We start from the raw sequence: 25,536 nt of genomic DNA on the forward strand, positions 1-25,536 counted from the left end.
ACACTAAATACCAAGTAGACTTTAACAGGTATCTATAGAACATTCCACTCAGCAACAGCAGAATCCAGCAGAATTATATATTTTTCTGACGTGTATGTGGAACATTCTCCAGAATAGACCATATGTTAAAACATAAAACAAGTTTCAATAAATTTAAAAGGACTGAAGTCATACAAAGTATGCTCTCTGACCAGAATGGAATGAAATTAGAAATCAATAACAGAAGAAAATATGGGAAATTCACAAATATGGAGAAATTAAAAAACACTCTCCTTAAACTGTCAATGGGTCAGAAAAGAAATCACAAGGGAAACTAGAAAATACTTTGAGCTGAATGAAAATGAAAATATAATATACTAAAACTTATTGAATGCAGCTAAAGCAGTGGTTAGAGGGAAATTGATAGCTGGCAAATGTCTGCATTTAGAAGGAAGAATGATCTCAAATCAGTAACATTGCTTTCTACCTTAAGACTCTAGAAAAATATCAAACTAAATCCAAAACATAGAAGGAAGGCAAGAACAAAGATTACAGCAGAAATGAATGAAATCGAGAATTTAAAAAAATCAATGAAACTACAATTTGGTTCCTTGGAAGGATCAACAAAATTGACAAACATTGGCTAAACTACCAAGAAAAAAAAAAAAAAAAAAGAAGACTCAAATCACTAAAAATAACACTAAGGTGTCTCACAGGTTTTTGGTTTTTGTTTTTTGTTGTGAGGCCAAGTCTCACTGTGTTTCCCAGGCTGGAATGCAGTGGCGGGATCTCAGCTCACTACAGCCTCCGCCTCCCAAGTTCAAGGGATTCTCCTTCCTCAGCCTCCCCAATAGCTGAGTCCACAGGCCTGCACCACCATGCCTGGCTAATTTTTGTATTTTTAGTAGAGACAGAGTTTCACCATATTGGCCAGTCTGGCCTCGAACTCCTGGAATCAAGTGATCCACTCATCTTGGCCTCCCAAAATGCTGGGATTATAGGCATGAGCCTCCATGCCCAGCCAGTATCTCACAGTTTCTGTGTCATGAGCCTATGGGTTATCTGAGTACCCTGCTCAGAATCTCACCAGGCTGAAATCATGGTGTCAGCTGAGCTATCTAGAAGTTAACTTCTCTAGAAGTTACTATCTAGAGATCCAGATCTTCTTCCAAGCTCACTCAGGTTGTTGGGCAAATTCAGTTCCTTGCAGCTCTGGGACTGACGTCCTTATAGGCCGTCCCCACCTTAGACAGTTCACAACATAATTGCTTTCTTCCTCAGGGCCAGCAGTAGAGCCTCTCCTGTTGCTTTTTAACTTCTTTTAAGGGCTTACCTGATTAGGTCAGGCCCATCCAGGATGATCTGTCTTTCGATTAACTCAATATCCACTGATTAGGGGATGTAATTTTTTTTTTGGTTTTGGTTTTGTTTTTTTGTTTTTGTTTTTTTGAGACAGATTCTCACTCTGTCGCCCATACTGGAGTGCAGTGGCGCAATCTTCGTTCACTGCAACCTCCGCCTCCTGGGTTCAAGCGATTCCCCTGCCTCAGCCTGCCTAATAGCTGAGACTGCAGGCACGCGCCACCATGCCTGGCTAATTTTTGTATTTTTGGTAAAGATGAGGTTTTACCATGTTGGCCAGGCTGGTCTCGAACTCCTGGCCTCAAGTGATCCACCCGTCTCAGCCTCCCAAAGTGCTGGGATTACAGGCGTGAGCCACCATGCCTAACCTAGGGGATGTAATTGTATCTGCAAAATCCTTTTTGCCATTTAAAGTTATCTAATCACAGAAGTGGTACCCAATTATGGTCACAGGTTCTACCCACACTCATGGAGAGGGTCTTTACTCAAATATCAGAGTGTTGCTGGTCACCTATTTAAATTCTCCGGTTTCATCCCTACTTACCGCATATACTATCTTCCTCTCTGCCCTCCCTGCTTTATTTTTCTTGTCAGCCTTTAATATCTAATATGCCATATATTTTTTTTTATCTTACGTCATCTCCCTGTCTATGTTAGCATGTAAGTTCCATGCAATCAGGGCTTTTTTTGGCTTTGTTCCCTGCCAGATTTCCTGTTTCTAGAACAGTGCCTAGCACATACTGCATTTAGTAAATTTTTGTTCAATTGATAGATGAACTTTTACATATTTGTAGAGTGTATATTAGTGTTGCCAAATTGAAATTATATCTCACTTGTCTTATTATTGAATTACATTTATCCTGCTTTGCAGATTTTTATAATAATCTCAATAAAAAGAATTGACTGTAGTTGTCTCCAGTAGAGTTTTAAAAAATTTTCAATTAAGGTTACCTCCTTTAGAACTTGTTCTCTGTATTCATTATTATGTTTAAACTGATGTTACCTGTGCATTTATTTTTGAAAAGCAAGTCATTTATGCCTTTCAGATATAAAACTATAGGTGGCCTCACAACGCTTTAAATGTAGTATGTTAAAGGACCAAAAGTTAAAGTTGACATTCAATGAAGAATTATTTTTTTAATGTTCCAAATTGGAAAGTTTGGGTATAATCCACTGGAAATGAAGAATTAAGAGTGACAAATACAGTGTTTCCAAATTTTAGGAAGGACTGTTAATGTCTGCAGTTATGAATATTCTAAGATGATAGTCACTGTGTGTTTAATTCTCTTTTACTCTCTTCCTGCTTGTGTCTTTGTGTGTAAATGTTTGTGAATGTATATATGTGCAGTTTCTCCCAATTATCTTGTTTCTATTTCACTCTGTTCCTGTGGCTGTGTTGTTCTTTTGCTCATGCCAGGCCCTTCCTAATGTTGGCAAAAACAAAACAAAACAAAAACATAAAAGTGGTTTGTACATTTGTATTAGTATATTTAACTAAGTAGAATGTCAGATTCTGTTTTTATTCTTGAGCATGTCAGTTTTTTTATAGCTTTGGGAAACTTTTGTTTTTGACTTCTACTGATACAGTAATTTTCAGTCGAATAAAATCTGTTGTGGTTGGGCTTTGAAAAATTCCAGTTTTACAGTTAGTTCGTCATCCATATGATCTTAGGAAAGATGGCTGATTTCTCTGATGTTTCCTTCATCTGCATGTGTATGAAAAAGTTATTTTCTATCACTGGGGTTATTGTGAGAATTAAATAACAAAGGGAAGCAAAATATAAGCATCGGATTTTGAAGCTAAATCCCAGTTAGGTTGTGCCTGTTGAAATCTGAGTTCCTTTCACCTTTGTATTTGTAAACTTAACTTTTTCTCTGAACTCTTCCTTGGCATCCTTGCCTACCTTTCCTTTCTTCTCCCCAGCTGCCCCCACTTTTTGGATAGGTCTCACAGAAGATAAACAGGGTGAAAAGTTTCATGCCATAGCTCTTCTCTGTCAGCCAGCCAAATGCTTTAAATCCCTCCTCGCCCTCCATTTGTCAGTCAACATGTACTTAGTAAGGGCTCACAGGACATCGAGTATTAGAAGAGATAGCTGAATACTTAATTCTACTTTGCAGTTATCCAGGTCTGTCATTCCTGTTCACAAATGGAAACCCAATCCTACCTGGAACAAGAAGAACTTATTTAGTGTTAATCCTGTGTTAATGAATTTGTTAAATGAGTCTTTGCTGACACAGAGAAGAGAACACTGCTGTGTGTAGAAGCTTCATTTTATTGTTTAATCTATGCTTAATTTCAAGGGCATTGATGGGGAAAGATGCTCTTTCAGGACAGCCAAGAAGTATCAAGTTAGGCCAGTAGTTGCCCTGAGCATGCTTGTTTAAGAGAGCAGATCTGACAGGAGCAAGCGTCATTTTCAACTTGTTTTTTAAAGGTGCAATGGGAATTTCTTTACTGTCTAAAATTCCTTTTGCTATTTGAAGGGAACTAATGAAATACTTTAAAGTCATCCTTTTAATTGACTATAGTTTTAATTTATGTATTTATAGTGAACTATATCCCAGCAAGTTTGTAGAAAGACTTTTACAGGTATGTGAAATATAAGATAATCTTATAAATTACAAAAGGGGAAAAAGAATTAAATTCATGGATAGGCTCATTAAAAATGAAGCTAATGTCCAGACTGGACAATACTAAAATAATGACTTGCCCACTTACCTCTGGTTGGACTGTAAATTTGACTTTAGGCCTTCTAGTAGTCTACCAAAAATGAAAGGTAGTTTTGCAATTTACAATAAGATAAAAATAAGACTATTGCTGAGGAAAAGCATAATAGTTCTTGCTACAAAAATCAGAGAGGAATTTTTCTGAATGAGTCCATGTGAAAATGATGCTGGGTGATCTAACAACACTCCAGCAACAACCTGCAGGAAGAGCAAGGGTGAATTTCATAGAGCTGTGTCCTGTAACAACTGTCAGTACAGGCTCATGTATCACAACAAGCACTGTTCATAAAAGGAATACTCCTGTGGGGTGCAGCAGGCCCAGTATGCTGTGATTCACAGAACCCAGTTTTCTGATGATCTGACTTGAATTCAGCACATATTTTAGAAAATCTGGCAAATGGAATGTATTTTTCTTGGTCAGTTATTCTTAAATGTCTTTTTTTCTTCTCAGATGAACTTTGTCAAATATTTGATAGCATTGATAGACATGTTCCAGGAGGAGAGCTTTTCATTTTGTTCCAGGTACATACCAACACTTATGCTTTAACAGAATGCAGTTTGAAGTTGGATTGACTTCTTTGAAAACTGAGAAGCCAAATAAGAATACTAGCCTCAAGAGTCCTTCAGCCTTATAGATGAGCTGAAGATGTGCCCTAGTAAAAAAACTCACCCTAGTAAATGGTTTTGAATCTGTTTTAATGTGCACCTAGAGAGTAGCATGAAACCCCAAGGCTCTACCATGCTCTGTGTTATGGTCACAGTAAATTGAGCCTGGAAGATTTTTCATACATATATAACCAATTACCCACCTGGTGGAAAAACACAGGACACTCATCATACTTTGTCTGGCTTTGAGCAGTGTGATTCCTGGTTTATCTTTGTTGATAAACTACTTGCCAAACATACCCTGAGAAAATCAGATGAAGGAACTCGTTGAGTAGGATTGTTATTTTATAAGTCAGTTAAAAATGACGGACCACTTACCAAAAGTAATATATTCGATTACAGAATCGGTGATCTTTAGCCCTTATTTTCTGGCAGGAATTAGTAAACAAAGGCATTCCTTATTAGTCATAACAAAATTATGGTACCCTAAAGTTTTAAAAATAATAATAATTAACTGCCTATCTCAAACTTAAGAGAATGATATATACTAGTTTATACAAAATGGCATCATGTTATTAATAAGAAACAAGTTAACAAAAAGTAGGGCTAGAAAATACCCTCTTACACCCCCTTAAAATTTTTAATCACTCATCAAGAGCCTTTCTCCTTTTGTGACTCTTGCAGAATTAGGTGCTGATTCTGAGTAAACATCAATCTGTTGACAAAGAATTTGCAGTAGGAGATAATTATTGAATAGCAAGGTTTATGTTATTGTCAGAATTTTAAAACTGCTCTGACTTTGTGATACTCATTGCTATGACTTCTCCTAATAATCTGCCTAGAAGTCTGGTATCTGATGCTTACTAACAATTACCATGCGGTCGCTTAGGGATGATAAGTGATGTTAATGAGGTCAAAGGCAGAATATCAGTTGACTAGAGTGGCATACTAGAAATCAGGAAATTCAGCTTCTAGCCTTGGCTCGGTCAGTGATTTTATGATATTTGTCATATCTTGTGAACATTCTGTACCTTGGCTTCTCCATCTGTTAAACTGAATTCATAATAACTGTCCTGGTCTATCTCACAGGAATGTTGCATGGACAAATTAGATAAGTGTAAAAGTGCCTTGGAGGTAAAGCTGCTCTATGAATATAAATTAGTGTGATATAGCTACTGAAAAGTATGTTGCAGAGGCTAGAATGGTTAGTCTCTGCAGGCTTCATGACTAGATAAGGCTTCATAATGGATTCTCCTGCCAAGCAAACCAAGCCCATCTTATCGGTTCATGACCATAAAGTATTTAATGGGGGGAAAAAAATCTCTTTACAAACATTTGTTACCTTGATACAAATGTGTGTTAAAAATCAGTCATTGTGGGGAGGGGGAAGAGGGAAGTTGGTGCACAGTGGGTATAAAATTTCAATTATGCAAGATGAATAAGTTCTAGGGATCTGCTGTACAACATTGTGACCATAATTAACAATACTACATTGTACTCTTAAAAATCTGTTAAGAGAGTGGATCTCATTGTAAGGGTTCTTACCGCAATAAAATTAAATTTTTGAAATAAATCAGTCATATTTGAATGAAATGAAATTTTTCCAAGTAGTTTCAGACAATCGATAATATCTAGTTTACACTTTCTGTAGTCATTTTGGAGGGTGAGGATTTAATGTGTTTAGTAAAGTTGAGAAATAAGTATATGAAAGAATGTGTGGGGAAAAGAAATTGATTGTGGGGTAGAAAAATTGCCTCAGGTAATAGTTACTACTATTTTTAGCACTTTTGACTTACCAAATTGAGATTTTTGTTTGTTTCTTTATAGAAATGTCAAAGTCTCATCTCTGCCTAAACCATATATTTTTTTCTGGTTGCCTCATGTTCTGTCACAGTCACAGTTAGCATCCTCATTCTCAATCCTACCTGTGGTGCAGACAGATTGCCTCATTTCAGCTCAATAAAATATATCACCAGATTCCCTTAGACAGAAAAAAGGGTGGGGAGTGCCCTTTCTTGAAGGAATCCCTTAAGTACGCCTCTCCCCTTTTCTCTTCACATCAGTGCAGAGTCCCACTGTGAATTTACAACACCCAACACCCATGAGTTCAGTCCTTAGGAAGGAAAATTGAGCAAGTATTTAATTGGTTGGACATTGCATAAAAGAGGTCCTATCCAGGCTAACCCTAGAAACTTTTATTCTCAAACTTAGTTGGCCTCTTTTTCTTCTGTCAGAGGACCATTCTTAGTGGCTCTGGGGAAATCTTGGCACCCAGAAGAATTCAACTGCGCTCACTGCAAAAATACAATGGCCTACATTGGATTTGTAGAGGAGAAAGGAGCCCTGTATTGTGAGCTGTGCTATGAGAAATTCTTTGCTCCTGAATGTGGTCGATGCCAAAGGAAGATCCTTGGAGTAAGTAATGGAAACGTTTTTATTCTCAATGAGTTTTAAAGTAGAACGATTTTTTGATATGAAACTCTTCTATCATCTTAACTTTTTATTTTCTTCTTGCTTTATGCCTTCTCTGCTTTCATCACTGTTTATTATTGTAAAGCAAAACTAAATAGACCTCTGTGGAAATATATCAGACTCATGGGGTTAGGTTGTCTTTGGTTTTGTCTCACTGAGTGCTGGCTTGTCTGGTGGAAGTCTAGCCACTGTGGGGAAAAAATAATTTACTGTGGGTGTGCTTCCTCAACAGGAGCCTGTTTGCTCAGGAATGAAGAGGTCGCATAGGACCACACACGGATCTGAGTTCTCAGAATTGACACCTTCACTGTTTTAAATTAAATTCCATAGCTTTTATAAGAGCAGTATTTCCCCCACTTGTCAGAGTTCAGGCACAGGACACTGATTTCATGAAATATATAAAACATGAGGTTTATAAATGATACATTTTTCTTGAATACATATAATGTTTAAAAATATAATCTCAGTTTTATGAGAGTACACATGTGATAGAAAATTTTTTTTCCTTTTTTTGCAAAAAAAGGAGTAATTTAGGAATCAGATACAGTACATAATAAATAATGGTGAATACATGAATTTCTGGCTCTGAAATACCTGGTTTCTAATCAAAAAGTAAGGGCCAGGCATACTTTATGGGTGACTAGGAGCTGGAATCTGATTTCAGAAGAAGCCAAAGTACCTGGCTTCACACAAAAGTTGGAAATGGCCCTGCTGAACTCTAATATACTCTCAATGTGAATATATGATAATGAAACTCTAATTATTGTTAATTGGGAGAATAGGTAGTATGAATTATTGAGTAGTCTTAAGATATCTCTTAGGATATCCTTAAATATGTCTAAAACGTTGAAGACACTTAAAATTATATATATGCCACCTGAAATATTTCTAGATTATTAATTTGTGTAATATGTTGGGAACAAAGAAGTGGAAATGGTTCAGACTGTACCTTCCCAAATGATAACAAATAATTAATAGAATATTCATTAATATGATTTTGGTGTATCCAGGTATTCTGTGAATGCTAGAATAATAAAACAAAGTGAAGTTAGAGTCTTAGACCCAAATAAAGTCCTAGGAAATGGAAATCTCATACTCATTGCTTTGGGGATGGGCCAGAACTGCGATAGCTTGTCTAGATTGTTTTTTAGTTATTTGATTACCTGTTAAAAACTTGCCTCAAGGATGGAAAGGGAAGAATATTCTGGAAGACTTGGGAGATAGTTTGATTCAATGTACATCTTCTACAGATGTTCATGGTGAATTTTTTGGATCTAAATGTCTGTTTCTTCCCATTGTCCTTCAGTAGTGAACTATGACAATTTCTTTGGCTAATAATTCTATATTATTTCATTTTATTTTGATATTTTTTATAAAAGGAAGTAGTTCATGCAAGAACAATTAGAAAACACAAAAAATTTAAATAATAAATTTAAATGACCTAAATATTTATCAGTCACAGATAATTACTGTTAACCTTATGATGTGTTTTTTTCCTGTTTGCTCTTTATCAGTAACTTGTTTACAAAATTGTAACCGTGCTTTATGTATAATATTCTTTTTTGTGATAAATATTATGAAAGAGTATTCTCTATTCATCAGAAATTATTTTAATGGCTCCATCTGTCTCTCAATACAAAGAAATGATTTCTGGTAAAACCAACACCCCAAAACATCTTTTACTAATTAATTTCTGGCCCAAATCTTTTTAACTTGGTATATTTAACCATTGGGCCATTGCTGTCTAGAATGTCTTAGACATTCGAGTCTGTGCTTAGTGCCATCTTATTAGCTGATTTCCAAAAGCCTAAACACATGTTAAACTGATTGGATTACATTATATTTTTATTATATTGTGTTACATTGTATACATTTATATACATTATGTACGCATAATATATATATAATTTTATATAATTATATACATTTTATTTTATTTATTTATTTTATTTTTTTGAGACTGCGTCTTGCCCTGTTGCCCAGGCTGGAGTGCAGTGGCTGGATCTCGGCTTACTGCAAGCTCCACCTCACGGGTTCACGCTATTCTCCTGCCTCAGCCTCCCGAGTAGCTGGGACTACAGGTGCCAGCCACCACGCCCAGCTAATTTTTTGTATTTTTAGCAGAGACGAGGTTTCATCATGTTAGCCAGGGTGGTCTCTATCTCCTGACCTCGTGATCCGCCCGCCTCGGCCTCCCAAAGTGCTGGGATTACAGGTGTGAGCCACTGCACCCGGCCCCATTATGTTTTATTGTTATATTGTATATAATATTATTGCTTCTAGAAGGCACCAAAGTATAGGTTTGTTTTAATTTTTAAATGCTTCCTCCTTCCCCCAGAACTTTTGCAGATAATACCATAAAACCTTTGTAAGTTAATGTTTCCTGACACCCTTTGAGAAGCAGCAGAAAGTTTTGTAGGAAGCATTTATGAAATGCTTACTTTATTCACTGTACATATAATGTATAAATAGCATAGTGATCGTTGTTTAAATTTACTGATTGGCATTTGTAAAGAACACACATCTAAACATGCATCTGTTTAGATGATTTGTGAGTCTGTTCTTAAGTATCTCCTGTTACTTTGAGGGAAAGCTCAAGACAAAAATGAAGTACGTGTGCCTACTTTGGATTAGCTTTACAGGGATTTACTGGTACAGATATTACAGTAAACATTTAATGTATTTATTGTCATCTTTTTTTACATCCAATTATCTTTCTGTAACAGGAAGTCATCAATGCTTTGAAACAAACTTGGCATGTTTCCTGTTTTGTGTGTGTAGCCTGTGGAAAGCCCATTCGGAACAATGTTTTTCACTTGGAGGATGGTGAACCCTACTGTGAGACTGGTAAGATCAGGAGCCATTTGTTTCTTGAATTTTGTATAAAGGTAAAGCATTAACCCTTATATTACTATAAAGCTCATGAAAATATTAGGCAAAGTTATTTTCTTAATTGTTTTGGGAGCATTTAGTGTTACTCTAAACATATAGAAAAAACTATGTAGTTTTTTTTTTTCTTTTGAGACAGAGTCTTACCCTTGTTGCCCAGGCTGAAGTGCAATGGTGTAATCTCGGCTCACTGCAGCTTCCACCTCCCAGGTTCAAGCAATTCTCCTGCCTCGGCCTCCTGAGTAGCTGGGAATAAAGCCATGTGCCACCATGCCCAGCTAATTTTGTATTTTTAATAGAGATAGGGTTCCATCATGTGGGCCAGGCTGGTCTCAAACTCCTGACCTCAGGTGATCCACCAGCCTCAGCCTACCAAAGTGCCGGGATTACAGGCATTAGCCACTGTGCCCGGCCCTATATAGACTTTTTAATGTGACTTTGTCAAAACAGATATTCCTAACTTTATTATTAGAATTGAGAATGTAAGCATTACTTAGTAGGAAAAATATTTTGCTTGAATTCCCAATAATTTGTGGATGTAAATTCTACAAATCATGTACCTTAAGGCTACTTCTTATAGTCCAGTAGTGAATTTTGTAAACATCAGAAATGTTCCACTTTAGAATATGATATTGATTTGCCCTTTAAGGCAACTGCCTTGAAAATAAACTTGAGATCCTTTTTTACTTTTACTGAATGAGAAGGTAATCCTCACTTGGATTTTTCCCTTGGAAAATGATTTTTAATAAACTAGGCTGTAAGGACCTATCTACTACATTTGTCTTATCACAAAAATTCAGAACGTTTCCTTTTCCTTCCCAAAGTCTGTAAGTGAACTATAATAACATTTATTTATTAATATTGCCCTTACTTAGATATTACTACCACATATACATTTCAAAATGTAGAACATGTTTCCTTTATTATGCTCTATTCACTACCACTGCATTCTCACTACTTTCATTGTTATTCTACCTCACAATTCAAAGCTCTGTGCTGAAAGAAGGGGTTATTCCAGAATAATGGAGTTAAAGGAGCAGTCAGCTTCTAAGTTGAAGCTGTACCATAAGCATTCAGCCCTTCTTTGCCCACTCAGTATTCTCTTATTTTCATCTTCCTTTCAGTTCTTAGTTTGAACCAACCTGGATATATTCCAGACTGTCTCCCAGGAACCCCAGAAATTCCAGTGAAGTACCCCATGGGCTGTTTTGGGACAGGTTGGCCACAAGCTGCCTTCCTCGATTCAACCAGAATACTCCATATTTTGTAATTCCACTTAATTTTTCTGAAGAAGGAGTTGGGTTTTTTTGTTTGATTTTTAGTTTGATTTGTTTGTTTTAGCAGCTTTGGAAGACATTTTGACTAACTGGCAGGTAGCCCCTGTCTAGCCAAAACACAAAACAGTCTAGCCTTAATACCATATTTAATGTATTTGAAGTCATATTTTAAAAGCCAAATAATTATAGAAAAGGAAAAACATTATTGAATATTTATTTAAATGTCACATCTAATGAACTTGGTCTATTTTTGTTCTTTTTCTTCTTTTAACCCCCAAACCATTTCTTAACCCAGTCTCCTCCATCTCAATAAATAACCCCACCGTCCACTATCCAAAACCCTGCAGGCCGTATTGGATTCTGCTTTTTCCCTTGTTCTTTCCTTATCCAATCTAAATAGTAAATCCTGGAAGCTCTACCTCCAGTGTATATCATATTCATTTATTTCTCTCCATCTCAGCTGTCACTAAACCTAACTTTCACCCTTTGGGCATTGTAATTGGCACCTAAATGGAATAGCCCCTCCCCTTTCTTCCAACCTCCAAACAGCAGGCACAGAGCAGCTATAGTAATATTTTTTGAAATGTGAATTAGATCAAACTTAAACCCTTTAGTGGCTTCCACTAGAAAAAAATTACACTTTTTTTTTTCTTTTTGAGATGGAGTCTCACTCTGTCACCCAGGCTGGAGTGCAGTGGCTAGATCTCCACTCACTACAACCTTCGCCTCCCGGGTTCAGGTGATTCTTCTGCATCATCTTCCGAGTAGCTGGGATTACAGGCACCTGCCACCACACCCAGCTAATATTTTTGTATTTTTAGTAGAGACAGGGTTTCACCATGTTGGCCAGGGTAGTGTAGAACTCCTGACCTCAAGTGATCCACCTGCCTCGGCCTCCTGAAGTGCTAGGATTACAGGTGTGAGCCACCGTGCCCGGCCAATTACACTAAGAGGGCCTGTTTTGCCATCCTCATCTCCTCCCACCTTACCTTCTGTCACCAGATTCTACCCATAGCCAGCCCCAGGGCCTTTTTTTTTGAACATGCCAAGACCCTTCCTTCTTTGGAGCTTTTGTGTTTACTGTTTCTTCTAACTTGAATGTTCTACGTCAGCTTTTCTGTGGCGATTCCTCTTTATTCACGTTTCATTGCAACTATTGACCTCTTCAGAGAGGCCTTTTCTAATTTTCCTTAATAGTGTAGTGACCCCCAGTTATTTTATATTAAATTACTATTTTCTTTCCTTCATAGTACTTATCATACTCTGAAATGATTTATTATCATTTATTTTTTAAATTCAATAAATTATGACATCCTCTTTCCAATGAGAATATGAGCCCCATGAGGAAAGCAACCTCGACTGTCTTCTTCACCACTGTACCCTTGCAGTGCCTTGAACAATGCCTGGTACACAGTAGACTGCATGAATCTATGCTGAGCAAATGGTGCTAAGGAATACTAAAGATTGACAATTGCTAAGTAAGGTTAGTCAAGTTGCAAATTATAGCCTGCCTTCCTCTCCAGCTGAGGTTGGATTGGCAATGTCAGAGGCCAAAGGCTGAACCATGAGTCAACACAGTAGTGAGAGGAGCTGCATAAAAGAAAATTAGGGCAACCAGCCTGGGCAACATGGTGACACCCTGTCTCTACTAAAAATTCAAAAAAATTAGCCAGGTGTGGTGGTGGGCACCTGTAAGACCGACTGAGGCAGGAGAATCACTTGAACCCAAGAGGTGGAGGTTCCAGTGAGCCGAGATCGTGCCACTACACTCTAGCCTGGGTGAGAGAGTGAGACTGTGTCTCAAAAAGACAAAAAAGAAAAGAAAATTAGAGCCAGGCACAGTGACTCGATGCCCTTAATCCCAGCTCTTTGGGAAGTGAGGCAGGAGGATCACTTGAGGCCATGAGTTCAAAACCACCAGGGGCAGCCTACCAAGACCCTGTGTCTACAAAAAAAATTTTTTTTTAATTAGCTGGACTTGGTGGCTGGTACATGTAGTCTCAGCTACTCGGAAGACAGAGGCAGGAGGATGGCTTGAGCCCAGGAGGTGGAGGCTGCAGTGAACTATGATCATACCACTACACTCAAGCCTGGGTGACAGAGCAAGACCCTGTCTCTCTAATGAAAAAAAGAAAAGAAAAGAAAATAAAAGAAAATTCTAATTTAGTAGTAGAGAAACATCTTTTCAAAACTGCTTTCGTTAGAAGGAAATCCTGTTAGTGTTCTTGTAACTGTAATCTATGTCAAGTAAATGGTCTTTTCTGGCTAAGGGTTTTCAACATGAAGTCATAAAATTGAAAGGAAAATACAGCAAAATAAATTGTGGCTAATATTGTTGTGATACAGTCTAGCTAGAAACTCAGTCATAGCACTTGTTCATGATAGTTTCCTGTAACATTTCTTTTTTCTTCCTTGACCAAGTCAGATACGCTATGAAGTTTGCCAATATCAGATTTTGTTTTTGATCTCTGTTCATTAGTCTTATTGTTGCTAGTTATTAGAAGTCCTTTGTATTTCTTCAGAACAGTCTTGTCTACTGATAACTGGACACAAAACAGTTCTTTTTTTTTTTTTCCTTTGAGACAGAGTCTCGCTCTTGTCACGAGGATGGAGTGCAGTGGCACGGTCTTGGCTCACTGCAACCTCCGCCTCCTGGGTTTAAGTGATTCTCATGCATCAGCCTTCCAAGTAGCTGGGACTACAGGCATGCGCCACCACGCCCAGCTAATTTTCGTATTTTTTGTAGAGATGGGGTTTCACCATGTTAGCCAGGAAGGTCTCGATCTCTTGACCTCGTGGTCTGCCCACCTCAGCCTCCCAAAGTGCTGGGATTACAGGCGTGAGCAACCACGCCCGGCCAGAATGGTTCTTTATATGTATTTAGGCAGTTAAGTAGTTGGTGACAAGTGAGAAGTATTACATGGAAAATTATAATCAAGAATGTTAGGTTGTATAAATAATATTTTTACCAAGGGAATCCTGAAACGTGCTAAACATATCTTTCAAGCCAAATGTTATACCATCTCCTGAAATTGTTCAAATTCCTAATATCTTTATCTTCAGCATCTCATCTAATCCTGATTTTGTTGCTGCCGTCTAGGAATGATCATTCTAGAACTTCATCGTGTTTAACTTATGTCTCTCTGCCCTGCCTCTATACAGATTATTATGCCCTCTTTGGTACTATATGCCATGGATGTGAATTTCCCATAGAAGCTGGTGACATGTTCCTGGAAGCTCTGGGCTACACCTGGCATGACACTTGCTTTGTATGCTCAGTAAGTAATGTCTTATTTCGTAATTAGAGGAGTAAAGTATGGCCAATTCTAGCTTTAGTATTTAATGGAAACATCAGCTCTTATGTCTTTCAGTCCTTCAAACCTAAAGAAAAATTATTTTTACTTTTTTGTAAATTTCAAAAGTTGTTTATTAAATTTTTTGGCATTTTTGAAATTATTTGGCACACAGTGAGATCCTTAGCCCTTAGAGAAAATATAATTTTAATAAATTTTTGTCTATAAGGAGAAGCTATGTATTTCTTAAAACAGTAAGATTCCTTTACTTAAAAAAAAAAAACAAAAAAAAAACCTCTGTTACTAGAGTGTTTGTTGTAATTTTTGGAAATGTTAAGTACTTCTTAAAATATAAATAAATAATTATAAAAATCGGTTATTGGATTAACACTGGGAATAAACTATATGTTGAGTCATTTCTTTTCTTAGCAATTACCCCTGGATATTCTTTTCTTTTTGAGACTATGGTCTAATAAACATGTAATAAAGTATTTGCCTATTCATTTGATATTTTAATATGTTTGGTTTTATGTTTAATGATTAGGATGGATTTAAACATCAAAATATATAGTTTTTAAATGTAGGAAGTACATATCCAGTAAATGTGCTCTGTTCAGGTGTTTGATTTTTTAAAAATTATATTTAACATATCTACAGTTTTCAATACCCTTTGTACAAAGGGGACAAACGTAATGTTAATCGACGCCTAATGATTTCCCCACACATTACCATTGAACTTTTTCTTGTTTACCTCATCCATCTCTTAGACTTCATAAAGTCTATAAAAAGCAAAACTTTTAGCAGATTTACCTTATCATTTCTAATAAAGCTGTTCATTCTAATTAACAAAGGCAATAGGAAGAACAAGGAGCTGTAAATGTAGATAGTGGACTGACTGTATAATCCTCAGCAGCCAGATATTGGCCTGGTTTTTTGCTATAAGAAACAAACAAAAGATATTTCAGCTTGAACACAAGGCAGCCCTTAAAAAAAAAGGTCTCAGGTATTCTGTGCCTGTGTTAACTGGGGGCAAGCTAATGTTGGGCTTGGGAGGGTTTGGTAAAGCAAATGAGTCTCTATAACACGAAGCAAAATTAAGACGTTGTTTATAATTTGGGGAGATAAAATATATTTAACGAGCCCTCTTTCTATATTGATTTTTCAGTTAGGGATAAATCTTCCCTCTGGATAAAGAAAAGTGATGATCAGTGCTTTCTATAAATTAGAATACATTCTAGGAAAAAGCTATTTTTCATTGCTTTTGAAAGATTATATCTAATGTCATAGTAATCGTGAAATATTAGGGAGTCTAACTTAACCAACTAAAGTGTTTTGTCATGTTATCCATTGGGAGAAAAAAATTACTTTCTCCTTCTCCAGCATACTTGAAATAATGCATACTATCCTCTTAAATAATATCCTCTTAAATACTGCTTCTTTTTCAGGTGTGTTGTGAAAGTTTAGAAGGTCAGACTTTTTTCTCCAAGAAGGACAAGCCCCTGTGTAAGAAACATGCTCATTCTGTGAATTTTTGAAAGTCAACAGTTCAAGAGAAGAGAAGAAATTTGAAGAGAAAAAGGAAAATTAAAATTACTAATTTTTAGATTCAATATTTATATGGAGTTTTGAAAAATAACAGTGGCCCTGAAGGAATAAATTCCAGCTTTAAAAACCAAGTCTGAGGAAATATTTGGCTTCATAAAGTAAAGAGACAGTTTGGCATTTATTATTACTTTTTCCTGTATTTTATGCCCATAAAATAACTTTTATAAAAACCAATTTCCTGATGGACTATTAAATTCATCTTAGAATAAATTAGTGAAGAATTTAATTTTAGAATAAATAATTCAATCTGAAATAATTATACCTTCTTTCCTTGTTAGGTAGTTATGAGTAAATCTGCAAAAGGCAATGAAAATGCCTTAAATTTTATCAATAAGAGAATCACTGTATTTTTTTAAAAAAACTAATACTTATCTTTAAAATAGTAAATAGGATTTTAAACAGAATTTTATCAGTAATAGGTGTCAGTTTTTTAAAACTTGCTTGTAGGCCGAGTGCGGTGGCTCACACCTGTAATCCCAGCACTTTGGGAGGCCGAGGTGGGTGGATCACCTGAGGTCAGAAGTTTGAGACCAGCCTGGCCAACATGGTGAAACCCCATGTCTACTAAAAATACAAAAATTAGCCAGATGCGGTGGCACGTGCCTGGAATCCCAGCGATTCCCAAGCGAGAATCGCTTGAACCTAGGAGGCAGAGGTTGCAGTGAGCCAAGATCGTATCACTGCACTCCAGCGTGGGTGACAGAGTGAGACTCCATCTCATTTAAAAAATTGCTTGTATATTATTTTTGCCTTACAGTGGTGGATCATTCTAGTAGGAAAGGGCAATGAGATTTTTTATGAAAATGTGTCATGCCAGTAAGAGATGTTATATTCTTTTCTCATTTCTTCCCCACTCAAAAATAAGCTACCATATAGCTTATAAGTCTCAAATTTTTGCCTTTTACTAAAATGTGATTGTTTCTATTCATTGTGTATGCTTCATCACCTATATTGGGCAGATTCTATTTTTTCCCTTCCCTGTGCTAAGATAAAGATTTAATTAAATAATGTTGGCCTCTAATAATTTTCTCTCTCTTTAAAGAGAATACATAGAGGGCTGGGTGCGGTGGCTCACGCCTGTGATCCCAGCACTTTGGGAGGCCAAGGCGGGCGGATCATGAGGTCAAGAGATCAAGATCATCCTGGCCAACATGGTGAAACCCCATCTCTACTAAAAATACAAAAATGAGCTGGGCATGGTGGGGCGTGCCTGTAGTACCACATACTTGGGAGGCTGAGGCAGGAAAATCGCTTGAACCTGGGAGACAGAAGTTGCAGTGAGCTGAGATCGCACCACTGCACTCCAGCCTGGTGACAGAGCAAGACCGTCTCTTAAAAAAAAAAAAAAGAGAGAGAGAGAGAGAGGGAGAGAGAGAGAATAAGTAGAAAGGAATGGGGCTGGGAGTTGTGAATCAGAAGATTGTACCCCCCAATTTTTTCAATCCCCTTTTCTCAAATAATAAATTAGTTGAATCAGTTTCTGAATTATGCCACTGGCTGACGAAGAGTTGAGAGCTCTTTGCAGAATAATATTTTTGTTTCGTTTTGTTTCTTCTTCTACATTTAAAATTTAAAAGATTGGCTTGAGGATGTGATGAAATTGAGACTTATTGTGGTTTTCTCGCAATAATAAGTGAACCAATTTCAAATGCGATCACAAAGTTTGAAAGCTCTTATTCACAGAGGTTTGGTAATGTTGGGAGGGGTGTTTAATTACTCAGATTGGCCTGTTATTTTATTTCCTCCTTTGGGAAAAGAATTATGTAGATACCACATGGAGACAGGGAAACAATTGTGGTAAAACTGTGGATCCTGTTGCTATTTGCCCAGTGAGAAAACAGATTCTGGTATTTGATTTGGTTTTTCTCTTTGTTTTCTTTTTGTTTCCAGAATGGATGAAAGTCCATGAACCCCCTAAGTTATAATTTAAATTTGGTTGGGGCAAGGTGCTTTTATAGTTGAGACAGAGCCCTAGGTCCTTCCTGCCCCATCACTCACTTACGACATCACTTCCATTGTGTGCATGTTTGTTATAGAGGAGGTTTTAGGCTACAATATTTGTTTAACCTCCCTAAGAACTTTCAAGGCATCTGTCCTGAAAGCTGTTAATTTATGGTCTAGCAGATTTATATTATATGCAGATAATAATTAACTGGGGATAAAAGAATGGCAAGGGGTGACACAAAGTAGCAAACTGAATACTTCTCCAATAGCAACCCCAGGCTACCTCCTCACCCTGCATCTTGGAGGGAGGCAGGAAATTTCTTTTGAAATAAAGTGCTGGAACTGAATTCTGCATTATTTATCGTTGCTGCTGAAACCACCTATAAAAGACTTGCTGGTTAATGTGCATTGTCATATAATGTACAGTGTCACATCTTTACAGTCTTTTACATTATAGAATACAAAATAAGTTGATGGTTTTGTTTGGTGTGAGCTTTTTTTGTTTGTTTGTTTAGTTTTGCCTTCATAGGTTATATGCCAAGATAGTATTTGGTAAGTGAATGGCATTTGGATGTTCTCTTCAAAGAATTTTATATGACCCAGATTTCTTATAAAGTTATCTTACATTAAGGATGTCATTTTCATTAGACCTTCTTTCTACATATTATTCATGAAGCATAATGTTGCATTTCTACAAATTTTATGCCTGAAAGGGTACTATTGCTTCCTAAGATATCATGTTGTCTTTGTGCTTTGTCCGACTCTTCTGTGGCGAAGCTTTATATCTGTTCCTAAAACAGTTAATCCTGTGAAATAAATATTGAACATAATCCAGAAGAATCTCTGTATTTCCAGTAGGGAATGCCATATTTAATTCTCCAGCAGTAATCCTTTAATAACTGGCAGAGCACTTTATTCTTCTGGTGAGCTCCCTGAATATTTATTTTTCTGATTATAAATTTTCTATATTAGTAGCATTTTTTAATTATTACTTCTTCACTATAGAGCATTTACTTTTAGTCTCTCTAGATGTATATTTTGGAATGCTGTACTTGGCATATCATAGATTAAAATCATAATGCATGACTAAAAACTCTTTGGATTTATTTCCCATTTTAAAATTTTTAGTGATAAGTTTAGATTTATAATCTTTCTCTGGACTTACATGGACTGAATGTTGCCTGCTAAAGTAGCAACCTAAAAAGTAGCCCCTTCTTATGCTTCTACAGTTGGCCCCCCATGTCCATAGGCTTCGCATCTGTGATTCAACCAACTGTGGGTCAAAAATATTTGGGGAAAAAAATGGATGGTTGTGCCTTTACTGAAAATGTACAAACTTTTTTTGTCATTAAGCAATATAGTATAACAACTATTTACAAAGCATTTACATTGTATTAGCTATTGTAGGTAATCTAGAGATGATTTAAAGTATATGGTAGGATGTGTGTGCATAGGTTATATGCAAATACTACACCATTTTCTATAAGGGACTTGAACATCACGGACTTTAGTATCCTAGGGGGTCCTTGGAACCCATCGCCCATAGGGGTACCATAGGACCACTATAGTACCATGTTTATGTCCTATTAAGTCAGGTTCTGTTTAGAGTCTAAAACTAAAACGTAATCATTTGGTCACAGTGTAAAAACAAATGGAAATAACAGTTCAGATCTTCAAAATATTAGTGTACCATTATGTTTAAAATAATCTACAACAAAAATGTACCATTTTCAAGCAGTACTACATTAGGAGCCCTTTTATAGAAAATAATTTCTTCTTTACCCCGTTCCAGTGTGAATCTAGTATATTCTGTGAACATTTGTGTGGCATTTGAAGTTTGTCATCGCTATTGAAGGGGAGAGACTTCTCAGACATGAAACAAAAGAAACATACTGAATAGTTTTACACAAATTTGATCTGGCTTCCATTTGTCCCCCTCATTTCCCAGATGTTTAAAGGTATTGGATTTGGATTCTCAATATATAATTTGCCTTATCTGTTAATCTCTGTCTTCTGTCTCTTTAATTTTGTCTATCTGCTGTTTTGCTTTTTGATATATTTTCTAATTAGAAGTCACATGATAAGTATAATCAGTATAGTAATAATACCATAATGTGCACATACTCAATAAATAAATGACTGCATTGTTGTAAATGAGCTCTCCTTTGTGTTGTTTTTGGTTGGTGAGTGGTTTCCATCAAGTCATCATGGGAAAAAAATCAAGTTCCATATTCACAGGTTAGGATAGGATGTAATAATTCTCGGAAGAACCCTTCTGGTATGATATTTGCTTATCAAAATGTCTCAGAAACAAAATATTTGAAAACACTGTCACATTTATTGTATTTCTCTCTGTTTTTATGCTGTGCATGTAGAATGTACCCAATGTTTATGAATTAATAGATAAGTAAGTTCAATTGTCTTTTTAAAATATTTATTGCTGAAATGATTTATTGGAACAACCTGTCATATCAAACATTATATTAGAACATAATCAAAGAACATAAATCATCCATATTTCCACATTTTGCATTAGATATTGGGATGCTTAACTCATCTCAATCTCATTAGCTGAGTGTTCCACAACTAGGTAGGCTCACCTCTTCCTCATTTGTTTATTAGTTTGAGTAAGATTTTTTTCCAACTGTGTAAAGACAAATGTTTCTGTTGCACGCTGTATGTTTGGAATAAAAGAGAAATTCAAGTCTATTTGCTCACAGTATATTAAACTCCAGAAGCCAAACTTTTAAGGGCATCAAGTCTGCATCTGACATTTTAATAGCTGCTGTTTGGTTTCTATCAATCACGTCATTGCACATTAAAATGCACCGACAAAATAAGAGATCTGTCATTCCTTCGTTAAGAAACAGTAATCCAGTACAAGATTTATAGGCTTAAGTCTCAACTGTGTGTTCACAATAAATCCCCATTCAGTGCTCAAACCAGAGCAAGCCTCTCTGTCGTTCAGTGTTTTCTAGTCAAAATGTCCCCAATATAAGATTATCAAAGGTTTTCTTACAGAACTACATATAAAATCCTTTTGCCAGCAAAAGCTTAATTTGGGTTGGCGGTTTCCCTTTTTGAGTAGTCTCAGACAAGATCTTGGTTATATCAGAAACACATAGGTACTGATGTATTATTAGCAGGCCTGGTGTTAATTAGGGAGAATTACCAGAAATAGTTTGCTTCGTGGAAATTTATTGCAGAATCACACTTGACTGATGGCAGAATAGGAGTTGGTGAGAGAGAGCAGCTCCCACTCATAACCGCTAATTAATAGGGTGCCAAAATTCCGCAGAGAAAGTTTCATCCCAAGTGTGGGAGCCTCCCAGGGAAAATGGTTCCTTCGCAGTACTTAAAATTTAACAGAGGAAAGGGGCTAGGACACATGGCTACCTAACAGAAATCTCAGACTGATACGGTTTTGTGCTGTACATATGAATGAGAGGATTTAACTCAGTAAGCACCGAGCCCAAATGTTGCCTGTATATTTATTGTACTAACAAGATATGCATATTATTTTTAATGTGGCAAGTGCCTGATTTGCCAAAGTGTTCATTTTCTGAGGAGAATTTACAGCACTGTATACCATTTGTCTATAGTATTATATTACGGAACTTTTGAGTCTGTGATTTAGAATCTGGGTAGATGGCAAGATTGCATCAATAATTAATAAGAAAGGTGTGGCTAGCCTTCATACCTTGAACATGGGGTTGGGGAAAAGTGAGATGCATTTTGTGATTTGCGCGAAAGGCAGAGCACTAGGGCCCCCCCCCCCCCCCCCTTTTTTTCTGAGGCGGAGTCTCGCTCTGTCGCCCAGGCTGGAGTGCAGTGGCGCGATTTCCACTCACTGCAAGCTCCGCCTCCGGGTTCACGCCATTCCTCCTGCCTCAGCCGCTGGAGTAGCTGGGACTACAGGCGCCCACCACCACGCCCGGCTAATTTTTTGTATTTTTAGTAGAGACGCGGTTTCACCGTGTTAGCCAGGATGGTCTCGATCTCCTGACCTCGTGAACCACCCGCCTCGACCTCCCAAAGTGCTGAGATTACAGGCGTGAGCCACCGCGCCCGGCCGGGAAGCCCTCTTAAATAGAAGTTCGCCAAGAAGGCAATTTTTATTTTGTCCTCTCTGTGACTGCGTGTAATAACACACAATAAAGCTTGGAGCTGTTGTTTAGTGTAGAATGGAATATTTCCATGTCCGAAAACCACTTGTCTGACCTTGGGGAGATAAATAAAGCAATTTAGAATTCTCAGGGAGTATAATTTTTCGATTTCTCAAATATGGTAAATATAGTTCCCAAGGAAAACGGCTTCTATGCCGGGTCCTTGAGTTGGTTGACACTGTCTCTTATGCATCAATGTTTCAAAGGACAAAGTTTCTGTTCTTTCTGTCTGAAGTTTCCTTAGTTCCAAATTATTTTTCATCTTCATATTCTGAACTATCATGTTCGCCTTCTAGTTCAAATAAAATGTTTTTTTTTCTTTTTTCCTTTTTTCTTTCTTTTGTTTGCAAAGCACACACAACTGGTGCTATTCTAACTTACTCAAAAATACCATTGTTTCTTTGTTTAAAGTATTTTAGTAGACTATATTACCTTCAGGTGTGTCTTGAATTTTCTACCCTAGTTTAGTACTAATATGCCCATTTGTTCCCTTGGTAAATGAGAAAGTAAATGGAACTTCAGTTACATCACAGCAATATTAGTTTTGGCATAATAAAACTGCTTACTTAACCTATATTGATGTCATCTAACCCCGGAAACTTTCTCTATCCCTGTTTCCTTGAGAAGCCTGACAATTTTAGTCTCCTTAATTGAATGAAACAGAGGAATCCATGGAGCTTTTCAAGTATGAACTTTGAAATACAAGTTAAATTAATTCCAGCTTAATTAACTGGAACTTACCATTTATTCTGCTTTGCTCGATTATTAGGCTACTGCTTAGTGATTTTTCTAATACCATTATAAATGCCTTGAATTCTCCTGCCCCTAGAAAAGATAAATTAATCTGAGTCTCTTATAGTTTGTTTGCGCCTGTATCTGGGAAGTTCTGGATGACCTTTGACCGTATCAACATAGATTATAATCGAGAATATAAATTACAACTGAGGGGGAAAAGTGGTTACTCCTGGTAGATCAATCAGAATGCAATCAGGAGGACAGAAATCACAAAATAACTTAGAGTCTAGTATAAGGAATTATTCAGCTGTGATAGGAGAGTAACTAAAAGTATAAAGTGACTTCTAAAGGATAGCCTGGGGCTGAGAGAGTACCCAAAGAAGACAAGTTTAGAAGGAGATGCCCTCCTCATGGCTGGGGGTAGGACCTTGTTGGAGAAACTGGTTTCAGCCCACTAAATAACCGTTCTCTGGGTTGCTGAGGTTCTGCAGACAAGGCAAGAATCCTCTGGAACGCAGATGAGATTGATGGGTGAGTGCACAAAGAGAGCTGGGTGCTGCTGTGGGCACAGGCCCAGAATACACAGTACCCATGTCATGAAGCAAGGTGATGTGAAGGCCCCAGCCCAGGATGTAAAGTTTCTGAGGGACTGTGCACTCTGGAAGCACAGCTGGGGCAGAGCTCCACCAGTTGTCTCCACACACGTGCGCTCTGATGGTCCACACAGAAAAAAACAAATGCAACACCTAGACCCAGGAAGAGAGGCCCCTCCTGCAGTATTCCTTCTGCTCCCTTGGGACAAAGCATCCTCATCACTGTCAAGGAGAAATGATTAATATCACAAAGCTGGTACTGAAGAGCAAAGGGTGCAATTTGGACGTACAAGTCAGTAAATTGATAATTGGCACTCTTGAATGCAAAATAGAAACTAGATGCTCAACTATATTGAAACTTCCATTATCCAGAATGTCACTGCATATACTTGGTGAATTATAAAGTTAAACAAGAAATTCTTCTAACTTTGTTCTTGTCAAAAATCCTCTCATTAATATGCTTTCAGTGTGCAAAGTTAACAATGTTGCATTGGTTGTGTTTTTCAAGGTCTAAATATTCAGTGTAACTAAATAGTTCTGAATATTCAAGAGATTTAGTTGGATGTTTACTAAGATATAACTGAAGGTTTGTTTTGTTTTTTTCTTTTTTAGTTCATTTTCTTTTACTGTAATGCTTTTCCTACAGTTAAAATGAGTAGAACATTCTTAATTGAAGGCTTATGTTAGTTAACTGGGATTTCAGTTTATAGAAGCTTTTCTGTATAAACTCCAATTCTTGTCATATAGAAAAAAATGAATTATTTTCATATTTAGCAATAGAAAGCAAGGAGATGAACAAGTCCCCCTTCTCAATAAACTAAACCATGAAGGGCTCAAGCCCAGCAGATCTATAATAACAGCTTACATTTGTTGTATCATCTGTGTAATTTGTGTGCTATATTACTTGGTACACTAGTATACCGTAAAGTTCTAATAATTGGAGAACTCTGAAAGTCAAGTATTTTTAAATCTACATTTTACAGATGAGAATATGAAAACTCAGCGAAATGAGTCTCAGAAAACAGTTATTAAAGCAAATCTGAGACTTAGATTTTCTAATAGCCCAGGGAGGAAATGCATTACTTTATCCACATTCCCTTAAGGTCCTTCTTATTAATAAGGGACAATTCCCATATATTAAGTTAGTAAAGGATATCATTAGAAAGTATTTAGTTTTACTACAGTATGTAAAACTCAAAGACTGTCTCTATATGACTTGTGCAGTTGCCTGCTACACAGATGTCAGTATCTGTGAGGTTTGCAACTGGACCATCTGTTCTTCAAGGGTATTTGTGAATTGATAGTGCTTTCTGCAATGCACCATTTGCTGTTCTTTGTGTTTTCACTACATTTCACAGTCTATACACTGGATATAAAGCAACCACAGAAATCAGAAGAGAAAGTTGATTTGAAGTGTGCATAATACCAAATGTGGTATCAAACAAATTAGAAGACTGTAGGAAATGCAATTAAAATTACTTTCACACAGCAAGGTCAATAATACCTATTTCTAAGATATTGGAAAAACAGGTCAGAATGGTTGACACCCAGTTATTGTTACGTTTTCTGTTTGATGGATTTAGTTCCAGACTGTGAGTCTGAAAATGAAGGATGGAGAAGGTGAGACCTCCATGAGAGGGGAAAGAAACTGCATGTATGCCCAATTATATTGACAAGGTTGTATAAGATTCTTGGTTTTATTCAATTGAAATAAAATCTCTCTACTATTTGGTAATGACAGGCACCACTGCTAAGTCCACTGAAGCATAGCTGGAAAATCCAGCTGCCCTCACATCTGTTTTGCATGACCTTTTAATCATCAGCAAATACTTCTGCCACTAGGAATGGAAGTCTGGGTAGGATATGGCTATGTGACTTTCTAAAG

General features: G+C 36.9%; 1 protein-coding gene across 3 annotated transcripts in view; it reads left to right on the forward strand.

Annotated features, from left to right (window-relative positions):
* The window catches only part of PDLIM5 (PDZ and LIM domain 5), a 211,717-nt gene extending 191,406 nt beyond the window's left edge, over positions 1 to 20,311 (forward strand). For all 3 annotated transcript variants that reach the window (XM_023193321.1, XM_023193318.1, XM_023193319.1), the window contains 4 exons: positions 6,912 to 7,092; positions 9,876 to 9,996; positions 14,478 to 14,593; positions 16,054 to 20,311. In XM_023193321.1, the coding sequence (XP_023049089.1) occupies positions 6,912 to 7,092; positions 9,876 to 9,996; positions 14,478 to 14,593; positions 16,054 to 16,143 (508 nt within the window). In that variant the 3' untranslated portion in view covers positions 16,144 to 20,311. The remainder of the gene's footprint in view (positions 1 to 6,911; positions 7,093 to 9,875; positions 9,997 to 14,477; positions 14,594 to 16,053) is intronic.
* Positions 20,312 to 25,536: the final 5,225 nt, after the last annotated feature.

The sequence above is a fragment of the Piliocolobus tephrosceles genome, chromosome 3 (genome assembly GCF_002776525.5).
Source record: "Piliocolobus tephrosceles isolate RC106 chromosome 3, ASM277652v3, whole genome shotgun sequence".
Taxonomy (NCBI): Eukaryota; Metazoa; Chordata; class Mammalia; order Primates; family Cercopithecidae; genus Piliocolobus; species Piliocolobus tephrosceles.